Source organism: Protopterus annectens, chromosome 7.part0 (assembly GCF_019279795.1).
Source record: "Protopterus annectens isolate FY-2018-M chromosome 7.part0, PAN1.0, whole genome shotgun sequence".
Taxonomy (NCBI): Eukaryota; Metazoa; Chordata; order Ceratodontiformes; family Protopteridae; genus Protopterus; species Protopterus annectens.
Genome location: NC_056739.1, coordinates 1290624826 through 1290639562, shown reverse-complemented (window position 1 = coordinate 1290639562; position 14737 = coordinate 1290624826). Strand labels below are relative to the sequence as shown.

Genomic DNA, 14737 nt, shown 5'->3' with positions numbered 1-14737 from the left:
CAATGCTAACTGCCTCATGACTGTGCTACCATTAACGAAAAACTTAAATGTTTCCCAATTGGGAACCCCCCCGACTATAAACTTTTCACCAAAGAAGTGAAAAGTTATTTGATATTTGATACTACCAGGATTTTTCCCTGTAAGAATGATATGTCAAAACACAGCAATGCTAAGGGTAACTGGATAAGACAGTGAAACTATAATGGAGATGTAGAGTTGTTGGCTTTTCTGTGTCTGTTACACAAATTAAAAAAAATCTAAGTGAACTGTGTCATTTGCTTTCAAAATAAATATTTAAGAACCATTACTGCAACAGATGACTGGCATTTTTACATTTATCAGTTCAAACCGGTTTCGGCTATCCAATTTTCTCTTTTCACTGATGAAGGCTGGATAGCCGAAACCGGTTTGAACTGATAATAGTGCTTTTTGTGGCATTACATGCCTTAAATTAATATTTATTTTTGAGTAAAGTATCTATATGCTGCATATGCTGGCCTCTTGTCTTTTATGGACTAATTGTTTGGGCTGTGCATACCATACCTGCGAGGCGTTTAGTTTCTACTGTTTTTACATTTCTGCCCTGCAGACCACTCTGGAGGTTTATATGTTTGGCTTCCAGTAGTCTATGGAGTACTATCCAATGGCACTTTAGGTACTACAAGAAGAAAATTTTCAAGGAAAGAGACAATGACAGTTTCTTAGAATTGGTTGGTTGAGGCTACCATACTGGAGGCATAATCCATTTGTGATGAATACGAAAAATAGGAAAATAAATATGGACAATTAGCAAATGAACTTTGCCATTAAAAAATGCTAAATTACCTGCCTGGAACATGGAATCTACCTTTAGTGCAGTGATCAAAAGGAATTAAACCAGTACAAACTTGGCAGGCATTTTCTTATCCAAGGTGACAACTATAGCTGCAAATCTATTAGTATACTAAAATGCATTCAAAAGACATTCATACTTGGAAAAAAGGCAACAATCCATGATGTCCCCATAATGGAGCATGGGGCTCTCAGTCTATCATCTCAACAAGAGTCACCAGCTCAACAGAACAAGTCAAAAAGATGGTCATGGGTCTACAGCACAAGCTTTATAAAGGTAATAATGAGGTGTTCTGGTTTGTATAAAAGGAAGGCGAAAAAAGTAAGATAAAACAGGCACCGCTGAAGCCTCAATCAAGTACATTAGGTAGACCTTCCAACTGCCTTCCACCATCTTGGTCTGTACATTCTTAAAAACGTTCAAATACCTTGCTAACCCATGACACTACAGCACCCAGATCTTTTCAATAGAACTTGTAGCTGAGATACTGCATATGGATATCTGTGTACCATCTAGAAAGTTATGGTAAGAAACAGATTTTCAAAAGATATGCCAGAATGCTTTTCTAACAAGATAATGATAAATTTCAGAACTAGCTTAAGGTGAACTTAACAGGCAAAGCTGACAGCCACAATTATTGTGCAGAGAGTTTATTTTTTCTGTAGCATTGGCACAAGCAGTTAAGAAACTTCGGGAGTCACTAGTTACTTAGCCACAAAAAAAGAACAAATCAGCATACATTAGCAGCTTTCCTCTACCACGGCATTACAAAAGAAGTGTCCTGCGTATTTTGGAGGTGGATGGAAACTCTTACCATTGCATGGTATGTACCGACTGAAATGGGACAAACTGTGCATACTCAGGACGAGTGTGTTGTTGGGAGCTATTCTTTATTCTATCCATTCAGTGTTGTAACATCTGTATTTTGGATCCAGCTGTTAACCCATTTCCTTAGGCAAAAGTATTTCTGTTCAGATGTTAGAGAGGAAAACAGAAGATGGGACTGGAGAAGGGCTAGTAAAGGATGGTTGGTCTCCCACAAAAAAAAAATTAGAAGAAAACAAACTGATGACCATGTAACAAAAGTAAAAGAAAGAAAGAAGAGGGAAAAGCAATAAGAGAAAAAGGTTAACGGATGTCTAGAGATAAAAGTTTAGTTGTCACATCTCATTGAGACCGTTTCCTCTGTCATCAGTTTTGTAAGTCAGTAATGCATTTCAGTTTCTTAAAAACGAAGAAATACTGTTTTTAAATGCAGTAATACCAACAAACCTACAATTCAAAAATGACAGCCCAGTCTGGCAGAAACAGCAAATGAGTCAGCCCAGCTCCGTGCATCCCAATGAATATGTCTGTGTTGTGAGTGACTTGGAGTTGATCCAAAAATCCCATCTCTCTGCAGAAAAAAAAATAATGTTAGCATTACATTTTAAGACTGCACAGTAGTCAAATACATGCGACTTACCTATGCAAATACTTGCAGCAAAGAAAAGTCTCTGAACCTTATGCAGTAAGTAAATTACCAGACGTATGTTTAAACTTATGACCTATACTCTAAATCTGAACAAAACTGTTTTTGAATTAACTGCTGATGAATCTTTATATAGATGCTTTGTTTTCTCTCCTCTTCTTTGCCTTTGTCTGTTATGACACAGTGCACTTACTTTTGTTACAAGAGGGCACTTGCCATTTTTTTCAAACCTTCTCTTTCTGTAGGATCTTAAGATCTACAAGGCAGATCAGTCAAAAACGCATTTAAATTCTTGCCAGCAACCTACCCTCATAAGGCTCTTCCTGCCTCCAGGATGGTAACAAAAGATGGGCTGAGAAAGAGAGAGAGAATTTATTACTACCTACTCACTTATCAAGGTTCACCTTAAAATGTAGTGACCAAGTTTACTCCATACTGGAGATCTGGCATATGTTGGGAAATTAATTCATTACACCATTTCCCATGTACTTACTGAAAATTTTAACTTTTATTATGGCTGTTTCACCACTGTTAATTTTGTGAAGATGTAGGAGATCACCGAGGGCAGGGTACTTCAAGGCCTTAAATGGAAACCATAAATCACCACAGAGGAGTCTGTAAGACAAAGTTTAAAGGCACGTGGACTCCAAACTTTTGGTAGTTGAGTGAGTTCAAAGGCCTGTAATCTTAACTAAGAACCTTTGAAGTCTTTCATTCGTCAAAGTCAATGTTAACATTATTGTAATTTAAAACTACACATGTAGCCTAAATTAAATTTTGTGCATCAGCGCAATTCTTGAGATTACAAAGGAAATATAAAACACAGGAATAAACACACTAGCAAATATAGTACTACTCCCAATACATGTAAGAACTAGCAGAGACATTTACCAACACTCAAATATGAAAAGATTGCTGTCTCCCATATTAAATTAACTAGCCCATTTAAAGTAATACAAAACCCACTACAGATGTGTGCTTTGTGCATTGTGTTTACATAAAATGCATGTTAAAGAGGGCACTATATTCAAACTGTGTGACAAGGGATGCATAGGAAGAGATTAACCTTTTTTGATCTAGATGAAATGCCTTCAAAGATTACTTGGCCAAGAAAAAAAGGGCCATCTATCTACGTTGCCAAGTGCTGGTCAAATGACAGTAAATTGTCAATGAAGCTACCAATACCTCCAATGACTGAATCAATCAGGGAAGGGTTGCCATATAAGCAATAGATCATGGAACAGTTTTGTTTTCCATATTTAACAATACTACACTTTTTTTAGCTTTCAATTTAAACCTCCTTTTTTCACACAACAGTTATCCTCACAATCTAGACCAAGCTGTAGTGAAGTGATAATCGGAAGCTGAGTGAACACCACCATCTAAGCTTGCAATCAGCAACAAATTTACTTAGCCGTAGCTGTCTGGATCTAGGCTAGAGAGGGACAGAGCCTTGACTGCAGCATAAGCAACTATCACTCAATTAGTAATCCTACTACTAGAGGAGCAGGCAAGCAGGGAGAAGAGTTAGTGTGTGTGGCCCACTCACTTCTCCTGGAGGGTAGGAGGGGAATGCATTCACTCGTGGGGTACATTAGTAAGTGCAATTTTCCTGGTGGAAAATGAGGAAACCATCGCTTGCACTGAGCAAGAGGGCCCCAATTGCTTAACAGGAATGCCCCTTGTAAAAGTGAGGGGATATCCTCTGCAGACAGCCCATCGTGCACTTCTTTCTAGTGCCTTGTTGGGTGTGCGCAGCTACAGCCAGGGAGAAAAAAATACAAAAAACTCAAACCACCCCTGATGGCTGTCTCTAAATGATGAACCCTCACCCTAGTGACTGGAATGAATGGGCCGGCTGAATGACCGCAGACAATGATCAACAGACACAGCAGGGGCAAAAACTCAAAAACCTTCAGGCACAGCAACAGCATCTAGAAAACCCAGATGTATTAGCCATTTCAGAGGCCTAGTTTTATCTAAATTCCTTAATTCTGCATTTCACTCTACCATTACCACTTAACAGTGGATATAAAACGTATACACACCCCTGTTAAAATGCCAGGTTTTTGTGATATAAAAGAATTAGACCACAATAAATAATTTCAAAACTTTTGCCACCTTTAATGTGACTTATAACCTGTACAATTCAACTGAAAAACACACAAATCTGTTAGGGAAAAATATAAAAAATAAAAAACGTACAATAAGCTGGTTGCTTAAGTGTACACACCCTTAAACTAATACTTTGTTGAAGCACCTTTTGATTAATTACAACATTGGGTAGGAGTCTATCAGCATGGCACATCTTGACTTGGCAATATTTGCCCACTCTTCCTTGCAAAAGCGCTCCACATCTGACAGATTGTGAGGGCATCTCTTGTGCACAGCCCTCTTCAGGTCACCCCACAGATTTTCTATTGGATTTAGGTCTGGACTCTGGCTGGGCCATTCCAAAACTTTAATTTTCTTCTGGTGATGCCATTCTTTTGTTGATTTAGATGTATGTTTGGGGTCATTGTCATGTTGAAAAATGAAATTCCTCTTCATCTTTAGCTTTCTAGCAAATGCCTATAAGTTTTGGGCCAAAAATGACTGGTATTTGGAACTGTTCATAATTCCCTCCAACTTGGCTAAAGTCCCAGTCCCAGCTGGAGAAAAGCAACCCCAAAAGCATGATACTGCCACCACCATGCTTCACCGTGGAGATGGTGTTTTTTTGGTGATGCGAAGAGTTGTTTTTGCTCCAAAAGTACCTTTTGGAATTGTGGCCAAAAAGTTCAACCTTGGTCTCATCAAACCATAACACATTTTCCCACATGCTTTTGGGGGACTATGTATTATTTTGCAAATTTTAGCTGGGCCTGGATGTTTTTCTGTGTAAGAAAAGTCTTCCATCTTGCAACCCTACCCCATAGTACAGACATATGGAGAATACGTGAGATTGTTGTCCCATGTAGTACACAACCAGTACTTGTCAGAAATTCCTGCAGCTCCTTTAGTGTTGCTGTAGGTCTCTTGGTAGCCTCCCGGATTAGTTTTAGTCTTGTCTTTTCATCAATTTTGGAGGGACTTCTAGTTCTTTGCAACGTCACTGTTGTCCCATATTTTCTCCACTTTTTGTTGACTGTCTTCACTGTGTTCCATGGTATATCCAATGCTGTAGAAAATTTTTTTGTACCCTTCTCCTGACTGATACCTTTCAAAAATGAGATCCCTTCGATGCTTTGTAAGCGCTCTGCGAACCATGGCTTTTGCTGTAGCAGGCAACTGAGTGAAAGTCAGGAAAATCCTACTAGGACAGCTGAACTTTAGTTAGGGTTTATCAGAGTCTCTTTAATTGATGGCAGGTGTGTACCCAAGAAGACTGAATGCTGCAATTAAATCAAAAGGAGCTTCAACAAAGTATTAGTTTAAGGGTGTGCATAGTTATGCAACTAGCTTATTGTGCATTTTTTATTTGTTACATTCTTTCCCCTAACAGAGTTGTTTGTTTTTCAACTGAATTGTACAGGTTAGAGGTCGCATTAAAGGTGGGAAAAGTTTTGAAATGATTTATTGTGGTCTCTTTTTATATCACAAAAACCTGACATTTTAACAGGGGTGTGTACACTTTTTATGTCCACTGTATATCAACACGGCTATCTAGGACAATGATCAGGAAGCAGTGTCATGCACCTAGTCTAGTACAAATATACCTTACCCATTTATTTATAGAAGCACCCCCAACACTTGCCACAAAAAAAAAAAAAAAAATACTGCACAGTTACTTCTTGAATGGACAAATTAAACTTTTTAAATCAGCTGCTTATATTCCTCATCTCTGAACACACTTTTCAGTTTATGTTTCAGTATTATGGATAAAGCCGAAAATAATGATAGAGGACAATGGCACAAAATATCAGGGGCAATTTTTATATGCTACTCAGACTTACAAAAAAGTTAACAGAATAGGTTTTGAATTAACCTGCATTTCCTGAAGTGCAAGTATGGAACTTGAATGACAGACACTACTGACCAACTGGAGTCCTCAATGATTACCACAAAAATCAAAAAAACTATGGGACACAGGGCAAAATAAGATGCAAAATTCAACAGTTGGTGTTTCTCTACTACTGCTTTTTGAAAGATTTCAACCTTAATCTTCTTAAAAAATTCATAACCTTAGAAGGCACTTGTTTAATATGGGCTGGTTAACTAAAAATGCAAATGGACTGGGAGTAAAATAAATAGGCCTTCTCATTCAGTTTTTTCCTTTACATAGGAATTCAGTTGAAGACAGCAGGAATGCTATTTTAAAAGCCATACTCACTAATATTCTTAGCTTCTGTATGGAATTTGGGTTCATACCAAATAATATGAATGAACACAGCCTGGTCTCCTCAGTTTAAACACAGTTCAGTCTTCATCTCTAGCAGATTTTACTAATCCATCAATGAGAATATATTCCTCAATGCTATCTCTCTCCTGCTCATTGAGGAGCTCTGTCTTATGGGAAAGGAATATGAATGTGACAATGGAAAAATACTTTGCCATTGTATTTCACCTTCAGAGCAAGTACCCGACACACACCATTGCAACAGGTATAACTTCCCACAAATACTGATTATATAACGAGGTCAGGTTGTATCTGAAGACCTACTCCTAGATACATGGCAACCTGGACATGACTGACATTGTTTATGTGTTTATATAATTTGCATGCTTATCTGTCATTTTTCATTTGCATGACAAAATTATCAAAGAGGGAGGATGTAGATCGTAGTGTGTTTGTTGTACCTTTAAAGCCACTGTAGTTCATGGGCACGTGCATATACATACTGAGCAACTGCAAGCAGAGTGCCATTTTGTGTAAGCAGCCATATTGAAAGCATGTATGTATGTAGCAGTCGGTCAGTTAGCTAGTTCGTTTAAGTTTTATGTTCCAGTCATCCATCCTGATGTGTTTGTGTGTAATAAACAAATACCCAAGCCTCACTGCCTTATTTGAATACACAAGACAAGTGACAGGAAGGACACTCGGACTCTGCACAGAAGGCACCCCAGCCAAAAACTGAACCAGAGACCATCTTGCTCTGAGGTGACTATGCTAACCACTGCGCCACTGTGCCGCCCAGCTATAAAGACTAATCTGCTGGAATTAAACTGTTAAATGCTATTCATCTTTATTGTAACATTATATATACAACTTTAATAATATACTTGTATGCATGTGTTTACTTGTGTGATTAAATCTCAACCTTTAGCACCTCACTGGCCCTCCAACAGAAAACTTTGATGAGTAGATGGGAAATAGAAAGTTCACCCTGGGGATCACGCCAGTGGCTCTACTTGATAGAGGCACTGGGAACTAACGCCGGGTGGCACGATGCCAGAGCACTTCTATGGGCTAGGCTTGTAAAGCCTCCAGGGCCATTAGCCTAGTACACACCTATGAACATTCTAATTGATAAAAGTATACTTACGTAAAAGTAAAGCGTTACTTTAGTTAGTAACTAGTAATATATTACTTTTGTAGAAAAGTAAAAAGTAATAAGTAATAGTAATATATTACTTTCATTGAAAAGTAACTAGTAATAGTAACTTATTAATTTTATAAGTAACTAGCACAACACTGGTGATGCCACAGCTAAACTTCATAAAGAACTCATTTCCAGAAGAGAAATTCATGACCATCCTTGGGAAGAACCCCAACATGAAAGGCCTGTATGTTCACCACCAGAAACAGCAGTTCACCAACTTCAAAAAGTTGACTCCATCTGCAGATATGCCATGATAAATGGGGATAGGGCAATTCAGATGAAGATGCCACTCAGACATTTACACTCTGATCCAGCTAAAGCACCCTCATTGAAATATTAAATAGGGCAATCTTAATCTCATAAGTGAAAAATGGACAAAGTAGAACTTTCTTTTAAGGTAATAAAGCAATCGGCCTCGCATCTAAATCATCAGCTTCCTCTACGCTGCTCCAGGTTTTTCTAAGATCAGGAAGGAGTGACCAACATCCTATCCATCTGAATGATGCAAGTTTAAGTGTAGGCACTTACTTCAACCACAGTGAATTTTAGCAGCGGCCACTAACTTTATTTGGGATACTGTTGTTTTCATTAAAGAGGTCTATGTATTTAGCATCTTTACTATACAGACTTAGAACTAGAAGGATATGCTCAAAACCATTACGGCCACCTCCATAGAGTTCTCATAAAAACTAGTGGGAATGACTGACATTGGGACTGCAGGACAGAAAACTGCCTCTCCAGCTGGGGCATTACTAAGACTGTCCAACAACGAGGGTGGGGGCTTTCAACTTGTTGGTCAAAATACTTTCTGAATGTCCTCTTGTCTTCAGTAAATTCCTTGTGAGTTTTTTGGAGCTCTTTTGTATGTGACTGCAGATCAAAACTTACAGAAAGGCTGGACAGATTCTGAAGCATACACCTGCAGTGGTTAATGTGTACCTCAAAATGCAGGCCTTCCTAATGAAACCTACACATACAAAGACTTCTCAAGCTTGCATGAGGCACGTCTCTGGGAAGCTGAACAGCATTTCCAGCAAAACTGTCCCCAGCTAAAACAATTTAACAATTTAATAAAGATATTTCCTCAAGGGGCACTTAGTTTTTAAAGAATAGTCTAGAATTCAGAGTTTTGGGAACAGAGTCAAAGTGATCTCAAACGTCTTAAGAGTCAGCATATGCCTGTTGCAAAAAAGAAATGGATGGTATTAGTGCAGGATGACTGCACCTTTTGTCTATGCAACAAAAACATGCATCCTTGCACTGGGAAGGACATTCACAGGAGCACTGGGAGTCAGACTGTTTGGATGATCATCTACATTTTGTTAATCCCTATATGTAGCGAATGCTACTGCAGCACTAATCCATGCAAAAAAAACTGCTTCTGTTCTCCAAAGTGTCCAAGTAATATTGTCAACTGAGAATTCGTAAAAGTCCATCCTGCTGTGACCTGATGCCTCATGAAGGATGGAATTTTCTGGCCTGCACCCAGTGACTAATGACGGGCTCTAGCTCCCAAAACCTGAGCTAGGTTAGTCAGATAATCACAGAATTAAACTATGAATGTGAAACAACTGTAAGACACAGAAATTAAAGTAAAACATCAGGCTCAGAAAATGGATTTCCTTATATTTCAAACAGAGCAAAAATAAGGTTAAGCTCATTTACCAAAAAAGTTGTAATATTTTTTCCAAAGGTTCACATAGCAGATTTACTGCTTTGGCTGTACTGTACTTCATAAACAGGTCACCCACCAAAGACATCAGTCACTCTCCTTGTTAAAGTTTTGTGCGAGCACCAGGATCTCGGCTTACTGGGGCATACCCTCAGCATTTCCTTTTTTAGGATGAATCATGCTTCTCCTCATGAAATTCATAGGTTCATAGGTTCATAGGTTAGTACTAAGCTAACTGCCCTTGTGAGCCATTTTAAGCCTAGCCAATTATCCCTTGTGAGACTCAAACCCTGCACCTTGTGTTTGTAAGGCAAACACCTTAACCATTAGACCACCCTCCCAACCCTCCCAAACACTTCTATCACAAACTTTTGGGTCTTTGACTGGGAAAGAGAATGGACAAGAGCCACAATACTGCAGCCACATGGTGGGCTGTAGTCGCCTGATGTATCCTGGCCCTACTCCCCAGTGATATGCTGAATTTATGCATGAAACTACACATCTGAGTGCAGCATGGGAAAAAAAGTCACTAAACGCAACTAATGCCTTCATTGTGCAAAATCATAAAACATCAAACATACACCAATAGAAACACACACAAGACCATGAAATAGTATACAGTGTGCTTTACTCCTTTAACAGACTTCTTCAAAATATTAGCTCTTGGGCAGTACATCATTTAAATATCCCTGCAACCCATCGTAATTAAAACCAAATTCAATTAACTTCCATGTTTGTTACTACACTTCACTAAAAACTATTTACAAACTAAAAATGCTTCACTTGTTGTAGTTCATAAAAATTACGTATGCAATCGAAAATAAAAAGTGCTTTCAGCTTTCCAAGGCATCATAATTTGGCCGTCTTCAGCTTAAGTACACATTACGTATTCACTACTTCATTCAAACCTGGCAACATACTGGCTCACAAACTATGTCGCCAGCACAGGTCCTCAATAGCTAGCAGTGTTTCAAAACCCCCTTATTGTCAACATGTATCAACACGATCAATTAGACAATTTTTTTTTTTTCTGAAGTAGTCACATGATAAATTGTCTAAAAGCACTTCTGTTTTAATTGCACAGATGTGTTCACATATTCTTTGTGACAGGTTTGGAAATGTACTGCCAGTGTACAATGCTACATGAATCATAAACATCAAATTACAACTGCACCATTTTGTTAATACTACAAACTTTTTTGCTACCTTTAACAGATAAATATGGGTCCACTTTATGAGACAGCACCACTTGCAACGACCATATTTATGTATCCAGTTAGGTTTCTGATTTGCTGTGACATTTTATTCTCAAAGACAGACCTAAGGCCCTTAACCTTGTAGATTTTTACCACACACGTCTATGTTGTCTTTAAGCATTTTCTAATTATTATTTTTTTAACTGTGAAAGAGTTCAAGCTGTATTCCAAATCCACTGTTCATGAGTAAACCTGTGAACATTTTGTATTCTGAATGGTACAAATATCAACAGTACAAATACTGTAGCTGGTCTGTCTCTCAACATATCTAAAAAATCTGATCAATAACCTCTTTATATTCTCTATTATTCCTTTAAGTGTAACCAGCTCCTTCCTAAACTGCTTATAGTAAGAAACCATCTCTGACAACCTGATGGCCTGCCCTCTTATTACATTCTTTAAAAGGCCGTCCACTTCTTGCACATATTTTGTGAAGGTCTTTTTTCTATGCATTTGAACTCGCACTATTATCACTATAATTTTTAGTGACTTGCACATCCAGAAAGGCTATATGTATGTGTGTTTGCGTATATACACACGCACACACAGATGCACACACACTGCCCAACCAACGAACTGGTGCACGCTAACTCACTGTACACGGATCAAACAACACAAACACAAGACAAAGGTCCAGCAAACCAAATACCACGACTTCTAATTGTAAATAAAATAAAATCCAAGTCAGGAAAACGATTTAATGCAAAGGCAAAACAACATCCAGAAAGTACAGTTCTGTACACTTACCATAAATGCAGATGTTCGATCGTACTCGCTGTTGCAGTCATTCCATTTGGGTTATCTGCTTGCAGTAGCCCTCAGTTGGCCTGATTAACAAAGTCTTGGGTTCTGCGTCGGTTGCGGTCTCTTCTTCTGTGACGTCAGGGGTATAAATCATGCAGCAGACGCCATTACATCAGTTTTTCTTGCCCCAGATGTCAGGTGCCCATTTAATGGGAAGCAATAAAATATATATATATATTACCTCCAAAAAAAAAAAAAGCAAATACACCAAAAAGCTTTTAAGCAAAGTAAAGGAGAGAAGAGGTATAGCCAAAAAAAGGTCAGGGGGCTGGAGGGAGGGTAACCAGGACTGCAACGGTGAATACACTAACATCTACATTTATGGCAAGTGTACACAACTGTACTATGTTCTTCGTGTTTCACTGTTGCAGTCATCACATTTGGGTAGATTCCCAAAGCTAAGGATGTGAGGAGGAATTTAGATAGCATTAGGACTAGCTATAAGGCCCTGCAAGACTGCAGTGGCAAAGCCAGCTCTGGATTTAGAGAAAATTGGTAAATGGTAATGCTTGGTGAAAGTATGTACAGAACTCCAGGTAGCAGCTTCTAGGATGTCCCTGGTAGGGACACCTCTGAGAAAGGCTGGAGAGGTAGACACAGCCCTGGTAGAATGGGGTCTGATCCTCTGTGGGATAGGTTTTCCATGGTGCTTATAGCAGAAATGAATGCAATGGCATATCCATTTAGAAATGGTTTGCTTTGAAATAGCCCTCCCCTCTGTCCCTGCAACAAATGCCACCAGCAGTTGTTCAGATTTCCTTTGAGGTTTAGTCCTGTCCAAGAAAAATCTAAGTTGTCTGTGCACATCTAAGGAGTGCAGTATCAGTTCCCCTTTGTTCTGTGGATTAGGAAAGAAGGTTGGCAAATGAATAAACTGATTAAGAGCCATACTGGATACCACCTTGGGCATGAAGGAGGGATTGGTTCTGAGGGACACCCTGTCCGCATGAAAGATGATGAAAGGCTCCACTGCCATAAGGGCCTGTAATTCAGATACCCTTCTTGCTGAAGTGATTGCTAAAAGGAAGGTTGCTCTCCAAGAAGGGAATTTTAAATCTGCACTAGCAGGTGGCTCGAAAGGAGGAAGAGAGAGTTTCTCCAATACAAAATTAAGGTCCCAGGTAGGAGTTGGGGCTCTCCTGGGTGGTCTTAAATTTTTGGCCCCTCTGAGGGAAGTACAGTTGTGTACACTTACCATGAATGTAGATGTTAGAGTGTATTCACTGTTACAGTCATTACACTTGGGTCTAGGTCCGGCATCGGTTGCTGTCGCCTCTTCCCTGACGTCAGTGTGCCAGGGGTATAAAAAGATGCAGCCGATGCCATTTTCTTCAGTTTTTCTTGCCCTAGATGTCAGGTGCCCCACATGGGTAGGCTAAAAATATGCCAATAAAGAATGCATGCACCAAAATATATAATACCATCATCTACAAGCAAATACACCACACAGGTTGTATAGATTTAGAAAAGTGCAGATAAGTTCCAGCAATAATATGGGGGATGGTGGGTGGGTAACCTGGACTGCAACAGTGAATACATTCGAACATCTACATTTATGGTAAGTGTACACAACTGTACTATGTTCATCGTGTTTCACTGTTGCAGTCATTACACTTGGGTTGAATCCCAAAGCTATGGTTGGGAGGCTGGAGCTAAGTAGCATTAGGAGCGGCTATGAGGCCCTGCAGAACTGCAGTGGCAAAGCCTGCCCTGGATTTAGAGTAGAGTGGTAAACGATGGTGCTTTGTAAAGGTGTGCACTGAACTCCAGGTAGCAGCCTCTAAAATGGTCTTTGGTTGGTACTCCCCTGAGGAAGGCTGCTGAAGTGGCTGCTGCTCTGGTTGAATGTGGCCTAATGCCCTTAGGCACTGGCTTGCCATGTTGTGAATAGCAGAAACGAATGCAGTGGCCTATCCACTTTGAAATAGTCTGCTTTGTGATCGCCCTTCCTTGTGATCCTGCAGCATATGCCACTAGTTTTTGCTCTGTCTTCCGGAAAGCTTTGGTTCTGTTCAAGTAGAAGCGTAGCTGTCTGTGTATGTCCAAAGAATGCAGAATTCTCTCCCCCTTATTCTGTGGGTTTGGATAAAAAGTAGGCAGATGAATAGTTTGGTTAAGGGCCACAATGGACACTACCTTAGGCATAAATGTTGGGTTTGTCCTCATAGAAACCCTGTCTGGATAAAAAATGATAAAGGGTTCCACAGCCATGAGTGCCTGTAGCTCCGAGACTCGTCTTGCAGAGGTTATTGATAGCAGCAGACCTGTTTTCCAAGATAAAAACTTTATATCAGCTATAGTAGCTGGCTCAAAAGGAGGCAGGGTGAGTTTTTCCAAGACAGAAGTGAGGTCCCATGTTGGTACTGGTGATCTCCTTGGAGTACTTAAGTTTTTGGCTCCTCTGAGGTACTGCCTTAATAAAGGATGAGAAGATACTGGTGGCTCTGTATTGTAATGAGCCGAAATGGCAGAGGCATTAATTTTAATTGATGAAAAGGATAGGCCTTTGTTCAGCATCTCAGTTAAGTATTGCAAAATCTGAGGAATATTTGGTACAGCTGTCTCAGTTCCTTGTGCCTGATTCCAAGCACAGAATCTCTTCCATTTTGCAGCGTAACATTTTCTGGTACTATGCCTTCTAGCCTCCAAAATGACATCCATTACAGCTTTAGTGAGAGGCGCATTTTGTATGACTACATTATCCACCATGCTGCCAGATTTAAGGTCTTTAGTTGGCTGTGCAGGATCTGATTGTTTTGTTGGGATAGTAGATGAGGTATTTGAGGCAAGGTCCAAACCGGGCATTGAGACAAGTTCCTTAGAATTGGATACCAGTACTGGCAGGGTCAGTCTGGGGCAATCAGTATCATCTTTGGCATCTCGTCTGACCTTTAGGAGTACTTTGGGGAGGAGAGGCAGAGGAGGAAAGGCATATACTGCTAAGCTTTTCCAGCTGAAAGATAATGCGTCCACTTTCCATGCTCGTCTGTTATAAGTCCTCATGCAGAATCTTTTTATTTGGTCATTGTGAGGAGAGGCAAATAGATCTATATCCGGGCATCCCCATTTCCTTATCATCATGCTGAAGACTTATGGATCCAATTTCCACTCGTGGGGATCCATGAGGTTTCTGCTTAGTTCGTCTGCCAGAGTATTTATCTTTCCTGGCAGGAATTGTGC

At 39.6% G+C, this 14737-nt stretch overlaps 1 protein-coding gene across 3 annotated transcripts in view; it reads right to left on the bottom strand.

The window, feature by feature from the left end:
- Positions 1 to 14737, bottom strand: part of EOGT (EGF domain specific O-linked N-acetylglucosamine transferase) — an 859464-nt gene that overhangs the window by 70503 nt on the left and 774224 nt on the right. For all 3 annotated transcript variants that reach the window (XM_044077905.1, XM_044077906.1, XM_044077907.1), the window contains one exon: positions 2109 to 2228. In XM_044077905.1, coding sequence (XP_043933840.1) covers positions 2109 to 2228 — 120 coding nt within the window. The remainder of the gene's footprint in view (positions 1 to 2108; positions 2229 to 14737) is intronic.